Here is a 17,814-nt window from a genome sequence, read left to right on the forward strand (position 1 = left end):
CACTGAGGTTTCACTGTGTACCCCACAGGTTTTTTTTTCCTCAAGTTTGAAGCGTGGCACAAAGCTGCTGCCCGCTGTGATCGCTTTAAGGGTCAGAAAAGAGTCCGAGTGAGGGGATGAGGGAGAACTAATCCATGTGCAGATATCCTCATTTAGTAAATGTGCATGAAACACAGATTCCGTGGGCACGTGTCTATCAGAGCCTGCCACAGCTGGCATTGTATTTCACATCAAGATTCAGTTACAACCTGCATCCATGCACAGTGCCTGTGGTTTCACTCAGATTAACTGTAAAAATGTGCTACATTCCCCATGTTTCACTCTTTTCCACTCGAGCAGAATTACAGACCTTAAAGCCTCTGGAAAGCAAAATCCACAAAAAGCTTCTAACTATGTTCTGTATGATCTTACGTCCATAACACAAAGTCTCTAAAAGTATTAAACGTTACCTTCCAACCATAATTGAGATGAATGTGTGACATGTTCCACATAAATATCTCATAAATCCAGTCTATCCTGTGTAAATGTCTCTCTGAGTCATGACTGTCTACAATGAGTGAGAAGCTCGAGTCCCGCTGGCTGTGTTGTTTTTAGAGCCGTGTTTACATGGACGGGACGGCCGGCTCCTCCCCTTGTGTATAAAAGCTGTTTTAGTCAAGGACTAGAGAGAAGAAGAAGAACAGCTCGAGCCGAGCTGCAGAGTCCTTCGTGCGAGTGGAGGCTGGTTGGAGGTGTGTCTCTGTAGGAGAGCGGAGGCTTCAGTATGGAGGAGGTGTGGCCTAACAGCAGTTTGTTTTGGTTTCATGCTGGTGCTCAAGGGGGACATGATCAAAAAGTCGCACATTATTTAGGTTTTTGAACATTTTCGGACGTTTGGTGTGGAGTGGGCGGGGTTAGCTTAGCTTTCATGTTCCTGTTTGACGTTCCTGGCTGCACATCCTCTGGTGAAGCTGACAGCTTGTTGTGCTGTGGATTTGGAGAAACAGAGGTTGGCGTTTTGGTGTTTTGTGAAGGAAAGCTCCACTCTATGCCAAACGGGCTCCGTCTATCACCTGGATTCACTCAGTGTTTTGTGTATGCTTCATGATACATTACATTTTGATATCACATGGATTTTTAATATTTCAAGTCGGGTCACAGGAGGCTTTACATGACTCTCTGAGGTGGTTTAATGTGAATCTTATGAATGTGAGTCGAACTTCAGGACAGTGTGATAATGTGTATCAGCTGCAGAAGGACCTGAAAGGAGTTACTGTACCAAGCAGCAACAGTAATCTTTTGTAAAACCTTGAGTTGCTAACGTGTCCTGATAAAGTCTCGTGTTTTCCTCAGAACATCCGCTCCAAAGTGGAGCTGTCAGTGTGGGATCACCCGGAGGACATCAGCCTTTCCTTCACAGCCACCTGCCAGGATGGAAAACCCCTGCCGGGCCTCAGGAAGTGTGCCGACCTGAAGATCGGAGACACGGTGAGTCCCTGTCCCCCGCTCCTCTTTCAGACTCGCCTCGCAGTCTGCAGCGTGTCCCTGCGACCGGTCTTTCCTCTTAAGGCTTATGAAAACTTTATCAGAGGCTTTAAAGGGGGAGTCAGATATTTATAAACCCGGGCCCTTCTTTCACATCTTTTGGGGTCTCATGGGTACACACACCTTTTTACTCGCATCACCTGGACAACACTGAAGGGCTTCAATAACTACACGACAAGGTGTGAAATAAATGTTTTAACTAACTTTTCAGGCTCACCGTAGAAAGTCGTCCTCAGTGTCTCCCTGTAGTCTCAGTGATGTAAAAGAAGGACACTGCTGCATCTTTGAATGTCTCATTTCACTTTAACAAACTCTCAGACAGCTCAGCTGACGAGTCCAAAGTAATATCCACCTTATGACATCACACATTGACCTTATGACGTCACACATTGACCTTATGACATCACACATTGACCTTATGACATCACACATTGACCTTTGTTAGCGTTCCTTTGAGCTGTTTGACCTCACTTTGGGATCCCTAACCGCTTCCTGTTTCTGTGCTTAACTTCATGTCCTAACCTTCACTCTACAGGAAGGACCTTACTTCATTTCAAAATAAAAGCACGCAGGAAGTAAAGATCCTCCTCGTGTTTATTCTGCAGAAAGTCAGAGTGAGCTGATGTGAGAACGCAGCAGGATGTAATCAGGAGAATTCACCTGGAGCGAGTGTGAGGGGGTGGTGACGTTTATTCCCTGTGATCGCTGCACGACCATAGACTGTCTGCACGCCACCTCTACGATCTCCGTGCTCTAATGAACCTGCTGCATTATGTTTCCTGTTCTCCAGTACGTTCTTCTCCACTCTTTAGTTCAGATTGAGATTCTGTTAGACTACACGTAGCATTGATAGAAAGACACATATTCTCATTAGAGCGTCGTATAGAGGACTCTGCTGCTTCATCTGCTACTTCCGCATCTTTTTTTAACATCACGTCTTACCTCAGTAGACTCCGCCCCCCCCCCTCCTGTCTGACAGGGAAAGTCTCCAGCTGTGAGGTGCATGTGTGAACAACCAGGTCAGGAGAATATCAGGAGTAGTCCTCCTGAAAGTATCTAGAAACGTTCAGGAGTGCACGTGTGAAGAACAACAATCTGATGGTGTCAGTGGAAACACCTTTAACATGAAGTCATCACGGAGTATTTGTTTAGCAGAGGAACGACTACAGACAACAGAATGACATGACCTGTAAGCTGTTCAGGCTTTGTAGCTTTATTAGAACTAACAAATACAAATCTCTGAAGGGTTGCTTTGCATTAAACCGTTGTCCTGGTGCTGTGCAGGCTGTCGCTGTGAGCTGAAGTAAATCAGAACACATGGTGAAAACGTTCCAACTTGTTCTGCCAGGGATCAATATTTTCACAGGACATTCAGAGCAGCTCTGTCAGCTGAATAGAGGCCACACGGAAAGTGTTGTACAACAGTGGAAAACAACCTTTTGAGAGGTTTCAGATTGATGCTGTTGGATTTAGTAATGTGCATTCGTGCCACAAAAATATTTGTGTATTTTTCCAAGGAAGAATAATTTGAGGTTGGAGCTCACATCACATTCCTGATGTGCAGCACTGCGACTGTTTCCCTTCTATTGTTGCAGGAGACGATCATTTAAAGGTGTCTGTGTGTGAAAAAAGCAGAACATGTGTAATGTGTGGTGTAGTGTCTGTAGGTTACACGGGCGATGCTGCGATCACGGGTCATGTATTGTGAATTGGCTGCAGAGAAGCTCCTTGTGCAGTTATTTTCAGCATGCAGGGATGTGTTGCTATGGAAACGATGTCTGGAGTTAAAAGGCTCTGGTGGAGAATGTCTTCATACCCCTCATTGAACACCTTTTATGTGCAGGTTTATATGATGTAGTGCTACAATGGGAGACAGCAGAGAAACAAACTCTTCTTACTCGAGGAGTGAACACAAAGTTTTCTCGTCTTTTAAAGTCTGGAAAATAAAGTTTTACGGTATGCAAGGAAAAGTCTTTGATCTTTCCGAATTTGGCTTTGCAGAGGGAAATCTTCATTCGGGGCCTGTGTCAGTCCGTTAGGTGTGTTTAAGATGTTCAGAGTGGTGACTCGGCAGACTGGGCTGAACGCAGTGTGACCTTTTGAATCCAACACAAGTGACTTCCTGTCTGCTGAAAATCAAGCTGACATGGAGGAGGAGTGGAGGCGTCTCCTCACTGATACCACAGAGGTAGTCTCTGCGTCCTTTGAGGAGTAACCTAAGCCACGATGACGGGGCACACTGTCTGACTGTGTGTGTGGGTGTGTGGGTGGGGGAGTCACTCCAGGACACATACAGGGTGTTGGAGCCATGGATTGATATCATTGTCTTTGTGGTATTTATTTAAGGTTAAGGTAGTCTGTTATATATTGGTGTTTTGGGTTATTGATTATTATATCATTTATTAGGATTGTGTTGAGTGAGGGGATGTCGGGTCACATGGGTATGGGCGGAGATGTGTTGATTTAACTCACCTGTTCACTTTTTGTTCTCAGTGGAAGAGAGTGGGTGAGCTGGGTTGCCGTATTTTTTGTTGACCGCTATTGTTTCTGGTTCACTGTGATTATGAGTTAAATGCAACGTTATTATAAGTTAAGTTCATTATCTTTTTTTACGTTAATAAAAAAAGTCAAACTTATTTTTACGTATCACAGTATTCTTTTGGAAGCGCGTCGGACAAATATATTAGGCCCAACCTTAGCCTCTCAGCGGCTTCAGATTCAGGAACGCCGCCATACAGGGTGCCTCTCCTCTCTCCTGACCTCTAACACAGTCATTGTTTCCCCTGAGTGTGTGGATTTATGCTCCCTGATAATTCAGTTTTTACAACCTTATGATGCTTATCTAATTTCTCCAGAAGGTTCACTGTTGTCATAAAACACATTTCTTGGCAGAAGTCACTCGTTCCTCTTGGACTATTTCTTCTCTGAGCTGGATTCAATCAGCCGTAAGTCTCACGCCACGTCCTGGTGGCCCGGTGGAAATGTTTCTCCTGGCTGACCCTCTGCCTCACATTCATTAAGACTGTGGAGGAAGTCCATTACCGCGTCTCTGATTTTATTACAGTATCTGATAAGCCTTCAAGCTTTAGATCTATGAGTGGGGTGTGGAGCTTCTGGCGCCCACACCGAAATAAAGTCAGCCTGTTGTGTTCAGGATTTCCTCCTTCGGCTTGGAGGTAACGCTTGACTCTCGGTGGGGAAGTTGTAGCTGTGAGGTCATTGAAGGAATCAGAGGATTTTGTTGGAACTGACAAAGACGTGATGACCGCTGAGCTTAGCAGAAACGCAGTCAGTGAAGAGTTATAGAGAGAGAGGTCACTCATGATATGTAACGTAGTGTTTGATTTTTGATCGGTCAAATTATTCATTCTGAAAACGATTCATAATTCATTAATTGATCATGAACAGTAGTTTAAAGTCAGTCGTAGCTACACGCTTCAGCTGCGTTCGTTCTCAGTTGGTGTCTGTGTGAACAAAAGAAGAGGTGGGGGGGGGGGGGGGGGCGGTGGACAGGACGATCGTATACATCTTTTATAGATTTGAATTTTGCACAGACCTCTCTCTGGAGGTCACTTTATATTCTGTCCAGGACCCTCTATTAAGATCCGGATTGAGTCCTGAATCCATTGTGAACGCTTGCAAGGGGCAGCTCCATACATGCAGGCACACCATGAGCTCCAACGTGGTGGAATTCTTTACCCCCCCCCCCCCCCCCCCCCCCCGTGCTCTTCTCTGGGCTGCTTTCTTTTCCTAGTTCGGGGATGGGAAAGGGAAAGGGTGTAGAATAGAAGAACACCATTGAATAGGGGGGGGGGGGGCTTTGGGGTGATCATCCTTGCTCTAGTCTTTTATTCTCGGCGGTGAAAGGAGTCGGGGGGGGGGGGGGGGGTTGCCAAACTTCTCAGTCTTTCTGTGAGGAGGACATGGCCCGGTCCTCGTCCCAGGTGTCAGTCACTGAGCCCGCCGTTGGAGCCTCATGCTGCATCTCAATGACGGCACACAAAAGTAGGCAGGAGGGGGCCTGTGAAACTGCAGACCATGAATGAGGAGAGCTGGCAGCGGGAGAAATGTGAGCGCGGAGAGTGTGAAGCTGTATGCATATGAATGAAAGTGAGTCTGCGCTAACATACAGACGCTTCCACATTCGGGTTGTTTGTGTTTGACCTTCTCATCAGTTTTGTCCCGCCTAATTGAATTTAGAGCAGTCATAAGAATCCCATCATCCCAAAGGATTCTTCTCCATTTCTTCCCCAAACATAATGAAGTCTTTGATAGAACATGTTTGTGTTAACTGTCTTAAATCTTCGAGATTTAAAGTTGTAGCACATCATCTCGTACCCTCTTCTCTCATTTCTCTCCTTGAGTGAAGTTTGCATCCTGGGCTTTTTCCTCAATGACTAAATTGTGTTACTGCAGGATATTACATCCCCCCACTCGCCCCTCTCTCCGTCCTATTTTCCTTTTACTACTACTTCCGCTTGAATTCTTTTCACCCTCCACAACCTCATACTTGTCCTGACTCTGTCACATGATTTTGGGGGAACTTGCCTCCTCGCGACTCACATTTACAGTCAATTCAATTTTGTATCTCGTTAACTCGTTAAGCTTCTTCCCGCGCTTCTGTGAAGGGGGGAGTCCGGGCAGAATGTGACGTAGACGCACCGTGTATCCTGAAGCGGCTCGCGTTGTTTGTAGACGGGAGTTGTGGAGGTCAGAGGTGACCAGATTTAAAAGAGAGGCTGGAGCTTAATGCAGAAATGAATCAGAATGAATCAAAAGCCGTCTCTATCGATGAATGATTAAAGGGTTAATAATATCATTGAAGCTATGATGAAAAGCATGCATGGCTGCTGTAGACAAGATGCCTCTAAATTAAAGGACCGATGTGTAAGATATCTACACTGATGGCTGCCAAAACATGGCCGAGGTATTTATCCGAGGTAAGGAATGCAAAACAGGAAGCTCCCGTTTGAAGGATTTATTAAGTGATGTTTTGAGCCGACATGCTCCAGGTATTAATCCTACACATGAGGAACAGTTGTGGCATATTTGGCAACACGTCACAGAAACTGGCTCCACATGCAGGATGCTTTTAAATAAGGAAAGTATTCAGCTCTAAACTCACACGTTCTGGCAGAGAACAGCCGATGCTGCAGGGGAGGAATGTTTCCTCAGTTTGTCGTCTGAGGGTCGAGTTCTTCTAGTCGGCGCTTCAAAGCAGAACGAGCTCTCATCACTCTCCTTACAGATCCTGTAACATCTGTCGGTCTGTGTGTTTTGATATATAATGACTGCTAATCTGACATGGCTGTAAACACTCTCAAAGTTAAGCTGAAGTCTGGCACCTCACGCTCACAATCATTGTTCTGTTTCTGATCCAGTCTGGAGCGGAGCAGAGCCAAACCAGAGCACGACATGTGCCTTTCTTTCACTTTGTCACAGACTCGGTGTTAAAGTGAAAACATGCGTTAATGCAGCAGCACAGTGATGCTGATTAAAATCGGGACGACATGAAAGACTAACCCCGAGCTGTACATCGAGCGGACAGCGCTCTGGACGTTCGCTGTGGTCGTTATGAAATGAGGAAAATACCAGAAGAACGTGCTCATGCTGGAGCAGAACGAAGGCAGCCTGGGTTGGGTTTCTCTTCCTTCCTCCGAGCAATCAGATGGGTGTAGGTCTGTTGTAATGGCCCACTTTCTTTCTTACACACTGGTGTAAACAGAACCCAGGGTCGTGTGTAGTTCATGTTTACAGCCTGAAGCTGCCAACTGTTTGTGTTTCTGCTCGGAGGGAAAGCTGCAGGGTGGGATCAGGGTCACGATGGTGGTCCCTGAACTTGACCTGAACTCCTCCGATTACACGGATATGAAGCTGCTATCTCTTCTCCATCCCTGCCAGAGATTACACTTTTTTTTTTTGTATTTCCTCTTCGCAGGTGTCCTTCAATGTGAGCGTGGAGGCGAGGAGCTGCCCTCCCCGCAGCACCGACCAGAGCTTCACGATCAGGCCGGTGGGCTTCAAAGACCGCCTGGAGGTGTCTGTGGATTATCAGTGTGACTGTGACTGCAGCAAGAAAGCCCAAACCAACAGCAGCATCTGCAGCTCCATAGGTACGTCATCCTGCGTTTACAGGGTCTATTTATTTCAGGATGTGACACCCTGATCAGACAGAGTGAAAGAGTTGTTTAAATATTTTTTGTTGGAGACGGTATGAGTCTGTTTGAGTCGGGTGGTGGAAGAGATCAATTCTGAGAAGCTGTGTTTGATGTGTGCACATGAATAATCTTGTAGAAAATGAAAGGTCTACAGGGTGTGTAGCAGTCATGCATATTAATCTGTGATCAGTCGGTTGGGTAAAATGAATCTTGCCCTTGCAGGTACATATAACTGCGGGAAGTGTCAGTGCGAGCCGGGCTACCTGGGTGCCCGCTGTGAGTGCCAGGAGGGCGAGACCAGCAGCATGTACCTGAGCGCCTGCAGGGAGGCCGAGGGCAAGCAGATCTGCAGCGGGAGAGGAGAGTGCAGCTGCAACCAGTGTCTCTGCTTCGAGTCCGAGTTCGGGAAGATTTACGGGAGCTACTGCGAGTGTGACGACTTCTCCTGCGCCAGACACAAAGGAATCCTCTGCTCAGGTAGGAACGTCACCCACTGAGTTTCTCTATGTCCTCTGACGCGGAGTTTGAGGAGCTGAGCCTGTAGGAAGGAGGTGTTTTGATCCTCCCTGAGCGTCCAACTAAACGAGAAAAACAAGCTGACATCAAACACGCTCGTGCACTCCTCAGATCTGCTGCATGTTGTGGGTTATAATGAGATGTGTTTCCCGTTCATGATGTTGAGTCACACTCCCATACCTGCCGTGGGTGTGTCTCTGCGGCTTGGCCTCCTCCCGACTGGGGAAAAAACAGCTTTTTTTATTTTCGACTGAGCGGTAACTGTCACCTGGAGGGCTGCTGGCTTCAGTCCCAGAAGAAGCTCTGAAGGAGCTTCAGTAGTTGTTCAGATGTTCAGCTTGTGTTTTGTCTCTCCTTGGAAGGGGCTTGTTTTTGTATGATACTCGTCCAGGACCGGAGAGAGGGCGGAGGGACTTGTTTTGCTGGAATCAAAGGAAGAGATGTGCGAAAGAAGAAGACAAAAATCGGAGATTCTTTAGGCTTTCTTAGAGCTTTGAGCTGGAGCATTTTGTCTTTTCATTATCTCCATGGTGTCATCCTGAGGCGTAAACATGCCCTGTTGATCAGTCTTTGTTTATGTCGACTTATTCCTATGGAGACAGACCTCCTGCAGGCTGCTTCTGAAGATCTTTGTCCTGTTTTATGCCATTTACAATAAAAAACTTCATTAGCAGGAGCTGTCATTGTTCTTGCAGAGGAAATCTAAAACCGGGCGTACACTGTACGTTTTGAGGCCGATTTAGACCTGATTTTTGAGATGCAGGACGGATTTTGAAGTCGTGCTGAACGTCGTCAGTCGTGCGGCGTACACTGAGGCATGACGGTAAAACACTGACCAATCAGCTGCTCCCGACTGGTGGGATGATTTTCTGGCGTGTCTGATATTTTGGTCGTACGACTTCACGCCACGAGATGATTCCCCGCCCTGTGACTTTTTCTCCTGTTTTTACCTGCACAAAAAAACGACACATCCCAAATCACCATGGCAACAGCAGGCATGCCTGTTTAATCTGTTTTCCCCCACCGGTCATGAAAGAAACGTTGGGAGGAGATATCTGCAGACGTCCAGCTGTCATTAGTTCTGATGTAGCGGTCAGTGAGCGTGTGTTTGTTTGATGCTGAGTGTCATAATCTCCACCAGCTTGAGTTTTTAAACCTCTGAAACAAAACCCAAAGGCGTCTGTTTTTTGGGTTGTAACACTGTGTGTTTGATGATGAAGTTTGATGTTACATGAGATGTAAGAAGCGGTGAATATGGGCATCCCACATCAGTCAGGCCCTATAACAAACTATCAGCATCTTTCTTTGGGAGATTTGAAGCATCCCACAAATAACTTCACACTAAGAGAAAAACACATGCAGTCAGAGTATTTAACATGATGAAACATGACACACATTTTCTCTCTGATCATTAATAAGTGAGAAATACAAAAAGCCAAGATTTGAATTTCCCTCGGGATCAATAAAGTATCTATCCATCTATCATTCTCAAGCTTTTAAGAAATATTTAGTTTATTATTCGACTCTCAGATCACGATGTTGTGTCCATTTCTAATTCTTGAATTCTTTTCTCATTTTGAATCTCCACACTTTAATCACTGGTAGTTTTTTAACTTAGAGTTTTAGCTTGAACAGTACAGATTCTTAAGATGTTAAGCATTAAAAATACTCCAGGAAATGACATAAAAAAAATATAAAAAAAACATTGTGTTGGTTGTTGGAGTCTAAAGGGTTAAGGTCCTCTCTCTGAGCTCGGAGGCTAAAAGAGAGGCTCGGTTTGAAAAGGCAGGTTTGGCTCGGCTGAACCAACCAGGCCGAGGCTGTTGTGTTCCCAGGACATCGGGTCCAACACTCTGCATTCTGGAGCAGGACCTGCTGGATCGGCCCCAGGACAGCAACTGTTCCCCTGAAACCACAGAGAGCGCTTTGTGACGGAGGGGCCAGTTTTTGGCGTGATCCCCCCCCTGACACAATGCTCGCCTCTATTTATCTCTCTGCAGGAGGAACAGAAGTGTTTGGTTTAGTCAGCAGCGGGGACGGACACGCTGAATGCGCAGATGCAGAATGGCTGGATCATCTACAAGCAGTCATTAAATGTTAACAGTCCGCTACCTTCTGCTGCTCTCTCCTCCTCTCTCAGCGTGGGCGCCATAATGAGTCCTAATGACAGCAAACGCTACGCCTCCTCCACACTTTCCTCCCTTGCTCCTGGGATTCTGACAGTTAATTATCGTGCAGAGCCCGTGCGTGCAGCGGGCTCCGGTCCTCGCTCTTTCTAAAAAGATTCCACAGGATATACTATGAAGTTCTGCTCGCCCCCCTTAGCAAGCAGACTGATCCTGTAAATAGCATCGGGCTTCACCTGAGAGTCCGCCGTCTGGGAAGGTCTTCAGTGTTCAGTCGCGTAAACGGCCTCCAGGCTCGGCAGGTTTTATTAAAGAGGAAATCAGCTGGCAGCGTATCCAAAGCACGGCCTTCTTCTTAAAGAACTCCTCGTCTCCTTGAATATCTGAGAGCCAGCTCGCTGAGGTGAAGCTGTCGGTCTGTGGGTTCATCATGCCCGGCTGCAAAGAGTGTGCAACGACCGGATCAAAGATCACGACTGATGTCAGGTGTTGTTTCTTGTCGAGGACGCTTGTCAGAAGATACATTTAGTTGAACTCCGTGATAACAACATTAGTTTTGTTTTCCTGAGATCTCCACTTACTTCTCTGGTTATCTCTGGATACAACATGCTGCTTTGTCCCGTGATAAACAAAGTAAGTAGTTTAGATCTCTGTACTTGTTATAACGGGAAAAGGGAAAGGAAAAGCCCCTTACCACTTTGTTTCTGAAGAGTATGACGGGAATCTGTTCAAGAACAGGGATTTAAGTCTCAGTGAAAACTCTACCGGTGGTTTTGGAAGCTCCAGATTCACGTCAACATGTGTTTAACCTTTGACCTGACTCTTTTTTTTTTTTATAGCTGCTACACATCCTAAACACACAAACACACCCTGTAGTCTCTGAGAGTTGTGTTAGCTCATCTTTTCATCGACCACAAAGAGAGCTGACCTGAGCCCACACCGAGATAACCAATCAGTGACGAGCATCTCGAAAACATCCTTCGGTAACACTGACTACAATCTTTGAGTCGGTTACTGTAGCAGGTTTCTTTCAGTCCCGCTTCATTGGGAAGAGAGAAAGTGAGTCAATATGAAAAATCAGCGTCGTGTTGTTTTCCATCTCATGAGCTGCAGTAAATCTGAGAGGCTCACTGGGGAGCTGTGAGCTCTGGTGGGTTTGGCTGGTCGGCTGCCGCGTGTCACCACAGCGAATACACACCCATTTAGCGTGTGCTGCATGTACGCACACACACACACACACACACACACACAGCTCATAAGAACAGCCGGTCTGGTCAGCAGGTGTGAGCCACAGCTGGGCGAGGAGAGCGGCGTGCTTCTGTCCTCACGTTCACCTCCGACTGCTTCCGATTCAAAGAGCGTAAAGAGGAACTCACGAACAGTTTCGTCCAGCGAGCTATCGGGAAGCTGAACTCTCACCTCTCCACCCTGGACTTTAAACCTCCACCCCCACCACCACGAACAGGAAGTCTAAAGCACCCGACACTTTCACAGTTTGTACCGTGGCTGGGTGAGAAACGTTTTTTTCTGTATGTCCAGTATGTGGAAGAAATATTGTTCACAACCATTTATGATTGTGTGAAGAAAGTCATTGAAAGTTTGATCTTCATTATGTCTAAATCCACACAAACAAGAAATGCAAGTTTATTCCAAACTTGATTCAAGGAACTCGCCAACTTTAACCTCGACATCGAGGGTGTCATGATGTAACTCGATCAACGGGAAGTGTAGGAGGATGTGAGGGGATCAGTTGTTCCAGTTAAATCTGCCGTGTTTGAAATTAAATTTAAATATGACTCAACAAAAACAGGAACTGCTGAGTTTGAATTAAAAACAGATATTGTGTAAAGCAGCTTTGACCCTAAGGAAAAGATTTGGTTTTCAAAAAACAACAAAAACCACATAAAGCATCAAGTCTTCTTTAAAGGAGCAATATGTAACTCTGACACCTAGTGTTTGGGTACCCTCCTCTCTAGAGTCGATGCTCACACAGGTTGCCATGTGGTGGACACTGAAGCTTCAGTGTTTAGTCAGCTCTGTATCGGTCTGTAAACCTTTCTGTGTTCTAACCTCTCTCCATTTTTCAAAAGCATCTCCAATATTGATTCTAGTTTGAGCACGTTTCTGCTCGTGGAGCTTATTAGAAACATGCAGAGGCTTTTTAGGTCGGGTACAATCACTTCTATCTGAACCAGTTCTCTCGCCCGCTTCCATCGCTGCAACACCTGTTGGTTTGACCTGATAACTGGTCCCATATCTGGCAAACCGAGGGGCGTCCAAAACGGCCGTGTGGGGGTGCCTTAAAACCGTCTACCTTCTCTGGTCCAAACAAACCCAGAGCATTCAGGACCAGAATCTAAAGTTAGAAGGAGGACATACTGGCTGCTGCATTGTTGTTAGAGAAGCCAGTACTTCAACATAGCATGTTTCCTTAATGTCTGATCATATAGTAAGGACACTTTATCATTTCAGTCACTACAGGTCTTACTGACTGCTACGTTCTAGTTGTCGCTGTAGTTGTTAGCAGGAAGCTATAAGGAGGATGTTGTAAATCTGGGGTCAGATGACCTGTGCTGTAAGACTATCTGTCCCTGAATGTTCTTGTAATCTTATCCTCAGTATCCACTCGGCCATCTGTGCTTGTGTTTGTCTTTGTATCGCTCTGTGGAGCCTCGAGTCTCTCTGAGGAGATTCTTCAAGTTGAAGGATGGAGAAACTCTGACCTGAGCTAAACCTGTTATATATCAGTGCACTGATTACCTAGAAAACACTTGTTTGTGTGTTAAGTTTTCTCTTTAGAAAGTCGTGCAAATAAGAGTCTCACACTGACTGCATGTCCGCTGAGGGAACGTGTAGATTCAAATATTGAAACATTTAGGTAAGGATGGTATTTGCATCACAAAGTGTTTCCACAGGGCGGAGACGATATTAAATACTATCTCTCATATTAAAGTTTATTATTTAACTGTAAAGTATTTATATCCATGAAACCTTTTTTAGAGCGAGTATGAGTCACACTCTCCAACAGTATCAGCAGAAATATCAGATGTTGTTCCCCCTCACAGCGCAGATATCTTTATCGGCCTCCTGTGTCGTCGTTTCTCTCTCTGTTCTTAACGAGACTGCAGTTAGTCTCGTTTTCCTCGTCCTCCTGCCCCCCTGACCCACATCTCCTCCGTCGACTCCACAGCTGGTTCTAAATAATGATCTCAGCGCTGAGCAGACTCCTGATGCCAGAAATAGCGTCGCTTTCTTTTCCAGACTTTTCCTCCCATAAATAAAGCTGCTGTCCTCGACTCCTCATCCTGTGCATGCATGTGCTCCATGTGTACGCCTGCGTGCATGTGTGTTTCTCCTTATAGGGTAAACGGGAACATGTGTGTTTATTCATGTTCTCGCTGCGCATTACTGGAACTCAGGGTAACAGACCTCCTCGGGCCCTAAGTGCCTTCTGGGGAAATTGCTCTGTTTGTTTTGTTAAAGGAGCCGTCAGATAGAAACAAGAAGTAAAACTCCTCTTTGCTTTAACTGTCCGGTCTGCAGAAGAAGAAGAACTCCTCTTTGCTGTAACTGTCTGCAGAAGAAGAAGAACTCCTCTTTGCTCTAACTGTCTGCAGAAGAACTCCTCTTTGCTCTAACTGTCTGCAGAAGAAGAAGAAGAACTCCTCTTTGCTTTAACTGTCTGCAGAAGAAGAAGAACTCCTCTTTACTTTAACTGTCTGCAGAAGAAGAACTCCTCTTTGCTTTAACTGTCTGCAGAAGAAGAAGAACTCCTCTTTGCTTTAACTGTCTGCAGAAGAAGAAGAACTCCTCTTTACTTTAACTGTCTGCAGAAGAAGAAGAACTCCTCTTTGCTTTAACTGTCTGCAGAAGAAGAAGAACTCCTCTTTGCTTTAACTGTCTGCAGAAGAAGAAGAACTCCTCTTTGCTTTAACTGTCTGCAGAAGAAGAAGAACTCCTCTTTGCTTTAACTGTCTGCAGAAGAAGAAGAACTCCTCTTTGCTGTAACTGTCCGGTCTGCAGGTGTAATACAGATGTTTAAGTTGTTGCACTTGTTGTTTTAACACAGATTACAGACCTGAGAGTTACCATGAGGGAAAATGTGCAGCTTCAGTCGAGCTTTGGTCAAGATGGGTTTCAGCATACATCAATAAAGGCCACACAAATTAGCAGGTGCTATAACACTATGATTGTTGCCCCCATACTGTATGTATATAAATACTGGTGGACGCATTAATGCATGTATATTATGCATACCCTGTTTTTTGTACGTTTAGGGATCTCTTTCTGCTCATTGATCACCTACCACATGTTACTAAAGTCTCACATTCTTCCTTTAAAGAATGTACAAAAAGATGATTATATACCTGCTTTATAAAGTAATAAACAGGGATATTGTGCTGCAGACATAAGTCAGTGCAGACCCTCTCTGCTCTCTGCAGCTGCACAGCGTCTTTACGAACAATACAGACAAAAGAAAAACGTGCAGCGTGGAAGGAAAAATGAACATTTTCATTTCTTGAACTTCCCCAGTGATGAACTTCAGTCCTGTGTGTGTGTTTTATTGAGCAGCTTGTTGTGTAATGTGTGTGCTCTCATCATCATCATCATCATCATCATCATCATCATCATCATCATCTGGACTTTTAAACATCGCGTCACGGTAAAAATACATTTGATCAAACCAACAAGTGTTTTGTTTGTTCCCTCTGCATGAAACGGGATAATGAGTTCCAGTTTTGTTACGTTGGCACTTTTGCATTTTTGTAGCTCGTCTCTATTAAGAAGACTTCAGAACGGCGTGAAACACATTTCGATATTTACCTGACATGTGAGCGTGGGCATTACACACTGAAATACATAACAGGAACAGATACACCAGTTGAGTTGAAGTTGTACGTCAGCTGCTGGTGTAAGAGTAAAAAAGCACTTCCTGTATCTCTTTTTGAGCAACATGGCATCTGTAATGTGTTTGATTCTGTGGTTGTGGTTACCGTCAGTGTTTTATGAGTCATTACTCGAACATGCAGCGATTAGTGAGTCTGGACTTTGTTAACGTTTCTGCTCAAAGCCCCCCCGACGAGTCGCATTAAGTTTGTGGAGATATTTTTAGAATTGTTTGTGTTTTTTGTGGACTAAACTCCATGGAAACAAAAAAGCTTTAATGGTATATTTAACTCATGCAGAGCAAACCTATCAGACATAAAGTGATAGTTCTCCCTTTGATAACTTCCTTATTGTTGCTAATAGAAAGTACACGAGGATGTTGTTGTGCATATTAAAGTAAAGGAAGTCATGTTTCAGACTAAACAAAGCTACCAGAGCAGCACCTGGCGCTCAGTCTTCTTCAGTCCCTTCAGGTAAAACCAACACCTGATGACTCCTCCCCCTTCTCCTTGTCTGTGTGAGACTTGACTGAACTTGACCAGCGCAGACAAAGACTTGAGCTTCCTTTATCCTTCAGGTAGAAGGCGGCTCCCCGATCCTTTCACTGAGCGCACACTAAAGGACTTCCTATGCTAACACACCTGCGAAGGTGTTTCTTTGTGTTCTGGAGCTGTGGTGCGTTTGAGGTCTCTGACTCGCAGACTTTTATCTGAGTGGAGCTCAGACTGAGGTTCATAAAGAGGACAAAGACAGACGCTAAACTTTTATAGATTGCCCGAATGCTGACATGCAAGGGCCGTCGACTTTGATTCTGGAAGCAAAAACACATCCTACACAAAAAGTCAGAAACCTGTCTGACATTATGGATTTACAGAATCAGTCTCGAGGAGTGTTTGTCGACACAGCGGCTCATTCTGACATCTTTGTGTCCAGCTCAGCCTCCTCACTGCTTCCTCATCATCCCCAGAGGTCTCGGGCCTCAGGATTCAGCTCTTTAAAGCTAAACAGCTGACTGTGACTGACTCACAGGGAAAACACACACACACACACACACACACACACACACACACACTCAGCTGACTGTGCGATGCAGGTATGCATGCTGCGTCAAGCGCTCGTGTTTGTCATCATGTTTTTGTTTTGCACAATCTTTTCGGATTCTTCTACCCTCTCAGGGTGTCAGGTAAAAACCCTGAACCCTTTGAACCCTGCGCCCCCAGGTGAGACTTGAGCTTTTGTGTGGCTAGCAGGAGGTAAGCTTCCTCCTGTGATAGACGTGTTTGCAGTAGCAGCCAACCATCAGCTTTAAAGTATAATCTCGATAGAAGGAGATAATGATCAGTTTCTTCCTGCACTCAATGGAGTGTCAACAGTAGAAATGCTGACACAGCAAACGTCAGCATTTAACTAGCAGCTGGTTATGAAACGGAGGTCACAGAGAGCTCATTGTGCCTCCATGTGTCCCCTCTGGGATTCTGTTTATAGGCTGTTGTCTTCTGCTCGATGTGAGTGGACGTGGAGGCGTCGTGAGAGTCGCACACGTAAACACTGTTTTCTTGGCTGATAATGACTGTTGTCTGTCAGCCAAGTGATGTTCAGGCCACACTGCAGAGCTGCTGATATCTGTTATTGAAGCCTAACCCAAACGGTAGAAAAGACGTGGTCGTTTGTTTTTAAAGACTTCTACACCCCTCCCCCCCCCCACACACACACACACACACACCTCCCAGATATCTTCTGTTTACGTCTGGTGACGAGCAGCTCGGCTCAGCACACAGCGGAGCCTGTCTCAGCCTGCAGACTTTAATAGGAGACATTTTTCAGCTGTTTCAGACAGGCAGACAGACAGACAGACAGACAGACAGACACACAGAGAGAGACAGACAGACATACAGAGAGACAGACACACAGAGACAGACAGAGAGACAGACAGACAGACAGAGAGTGAGACAGGCAGACACAGACAGACAGAGAGTGAGACAGACAGAGACAGACAGACAGACAGACACACAGAGAGAGACAGACAGACAGAGACAGACAGAGAGACAGACAGACAGACAGAGACAGACAGAGAGACAGACAGACACACAGAGAGACAGACAGACAGACAGAGAGAGACAGACACACAGAGAGAGAGACAGACAGACAGACAGACAGTTCTGATTTTAAAGATGAAATATTCTCCTTCAGTCTCACAACATTTAACTCGACTTCTGGTCATTGTATGAAACCTCTCTGATGTACGTCGCTTTGGATAAAAGTGTCTGCTAAATGAATTGTAGAATTCTTCTTTATCCCTCGGTAACAAACAGCTTCAGTAGCTGTTAGAGACATTCAGCGTGTGTGTTGTTTAGTCTCTTTCTTATCTTCTCAAAACAGTTTGTTTCTGAGCCTTTAACCCTGAAGGAGGACCAGGAATCATTCCTCTCTGACAGACGCTGATGAAACTTTAATAAACCCACAGAACCACTTCTGCTCGGGAAGTGAAACAAACATGGCTTCCTTTTTTCAGATAAAAACAAACATATTTTATTGATTACTCATGTGGTGGTGGTGGGGGGGGGCAGGGGCAGTGCCTCATCAGCACTCTGTCTGTTGGCTGA

General features: G+C 45.5%; 1 protein-coding gene across 1 annotated transcript in view; it reads left to right on the forward strand.

Annotated features, from left to right (window-relative positions):
- Nucleotides 1-17,814, forward strand: part of itgb5 (integrin, beta 5) — a 46,639-nt gene that overhangs the window by 10,017 nt on the left and 18,808 nt on the right. The window contains exons 9-11 of the mRNA XM_061053678.1: nt 1,333-1,467; nt 7,463-7,637; nt 7,905-8,159. Of these exons, the coding sequence (XP_060909661.1) occupies nt 1,333-1,467; nt 7,463-7,637; nt 7,905-8,159 (565 nt within the window). The remainder of the gene's footprint in view (nt 1-1,332; nt 1,468-7,462; nt 7,638-7,904; nt 8,160-17,814) is intronic.

Source organism: Labrus mixtus, chromosome 13, assembly GCF_963584025.1.
Source record: "Labrus mixtus chromosome 13, fLabMix1.1, whole genome shotgun sequence".
In the NCBI taxonomy this organism is placed as follows: Eukaryota; Metazoa; Chordata; class Actinopteri; order Labriformes; family Labridae; genus Labrus; species Labrus mixtus.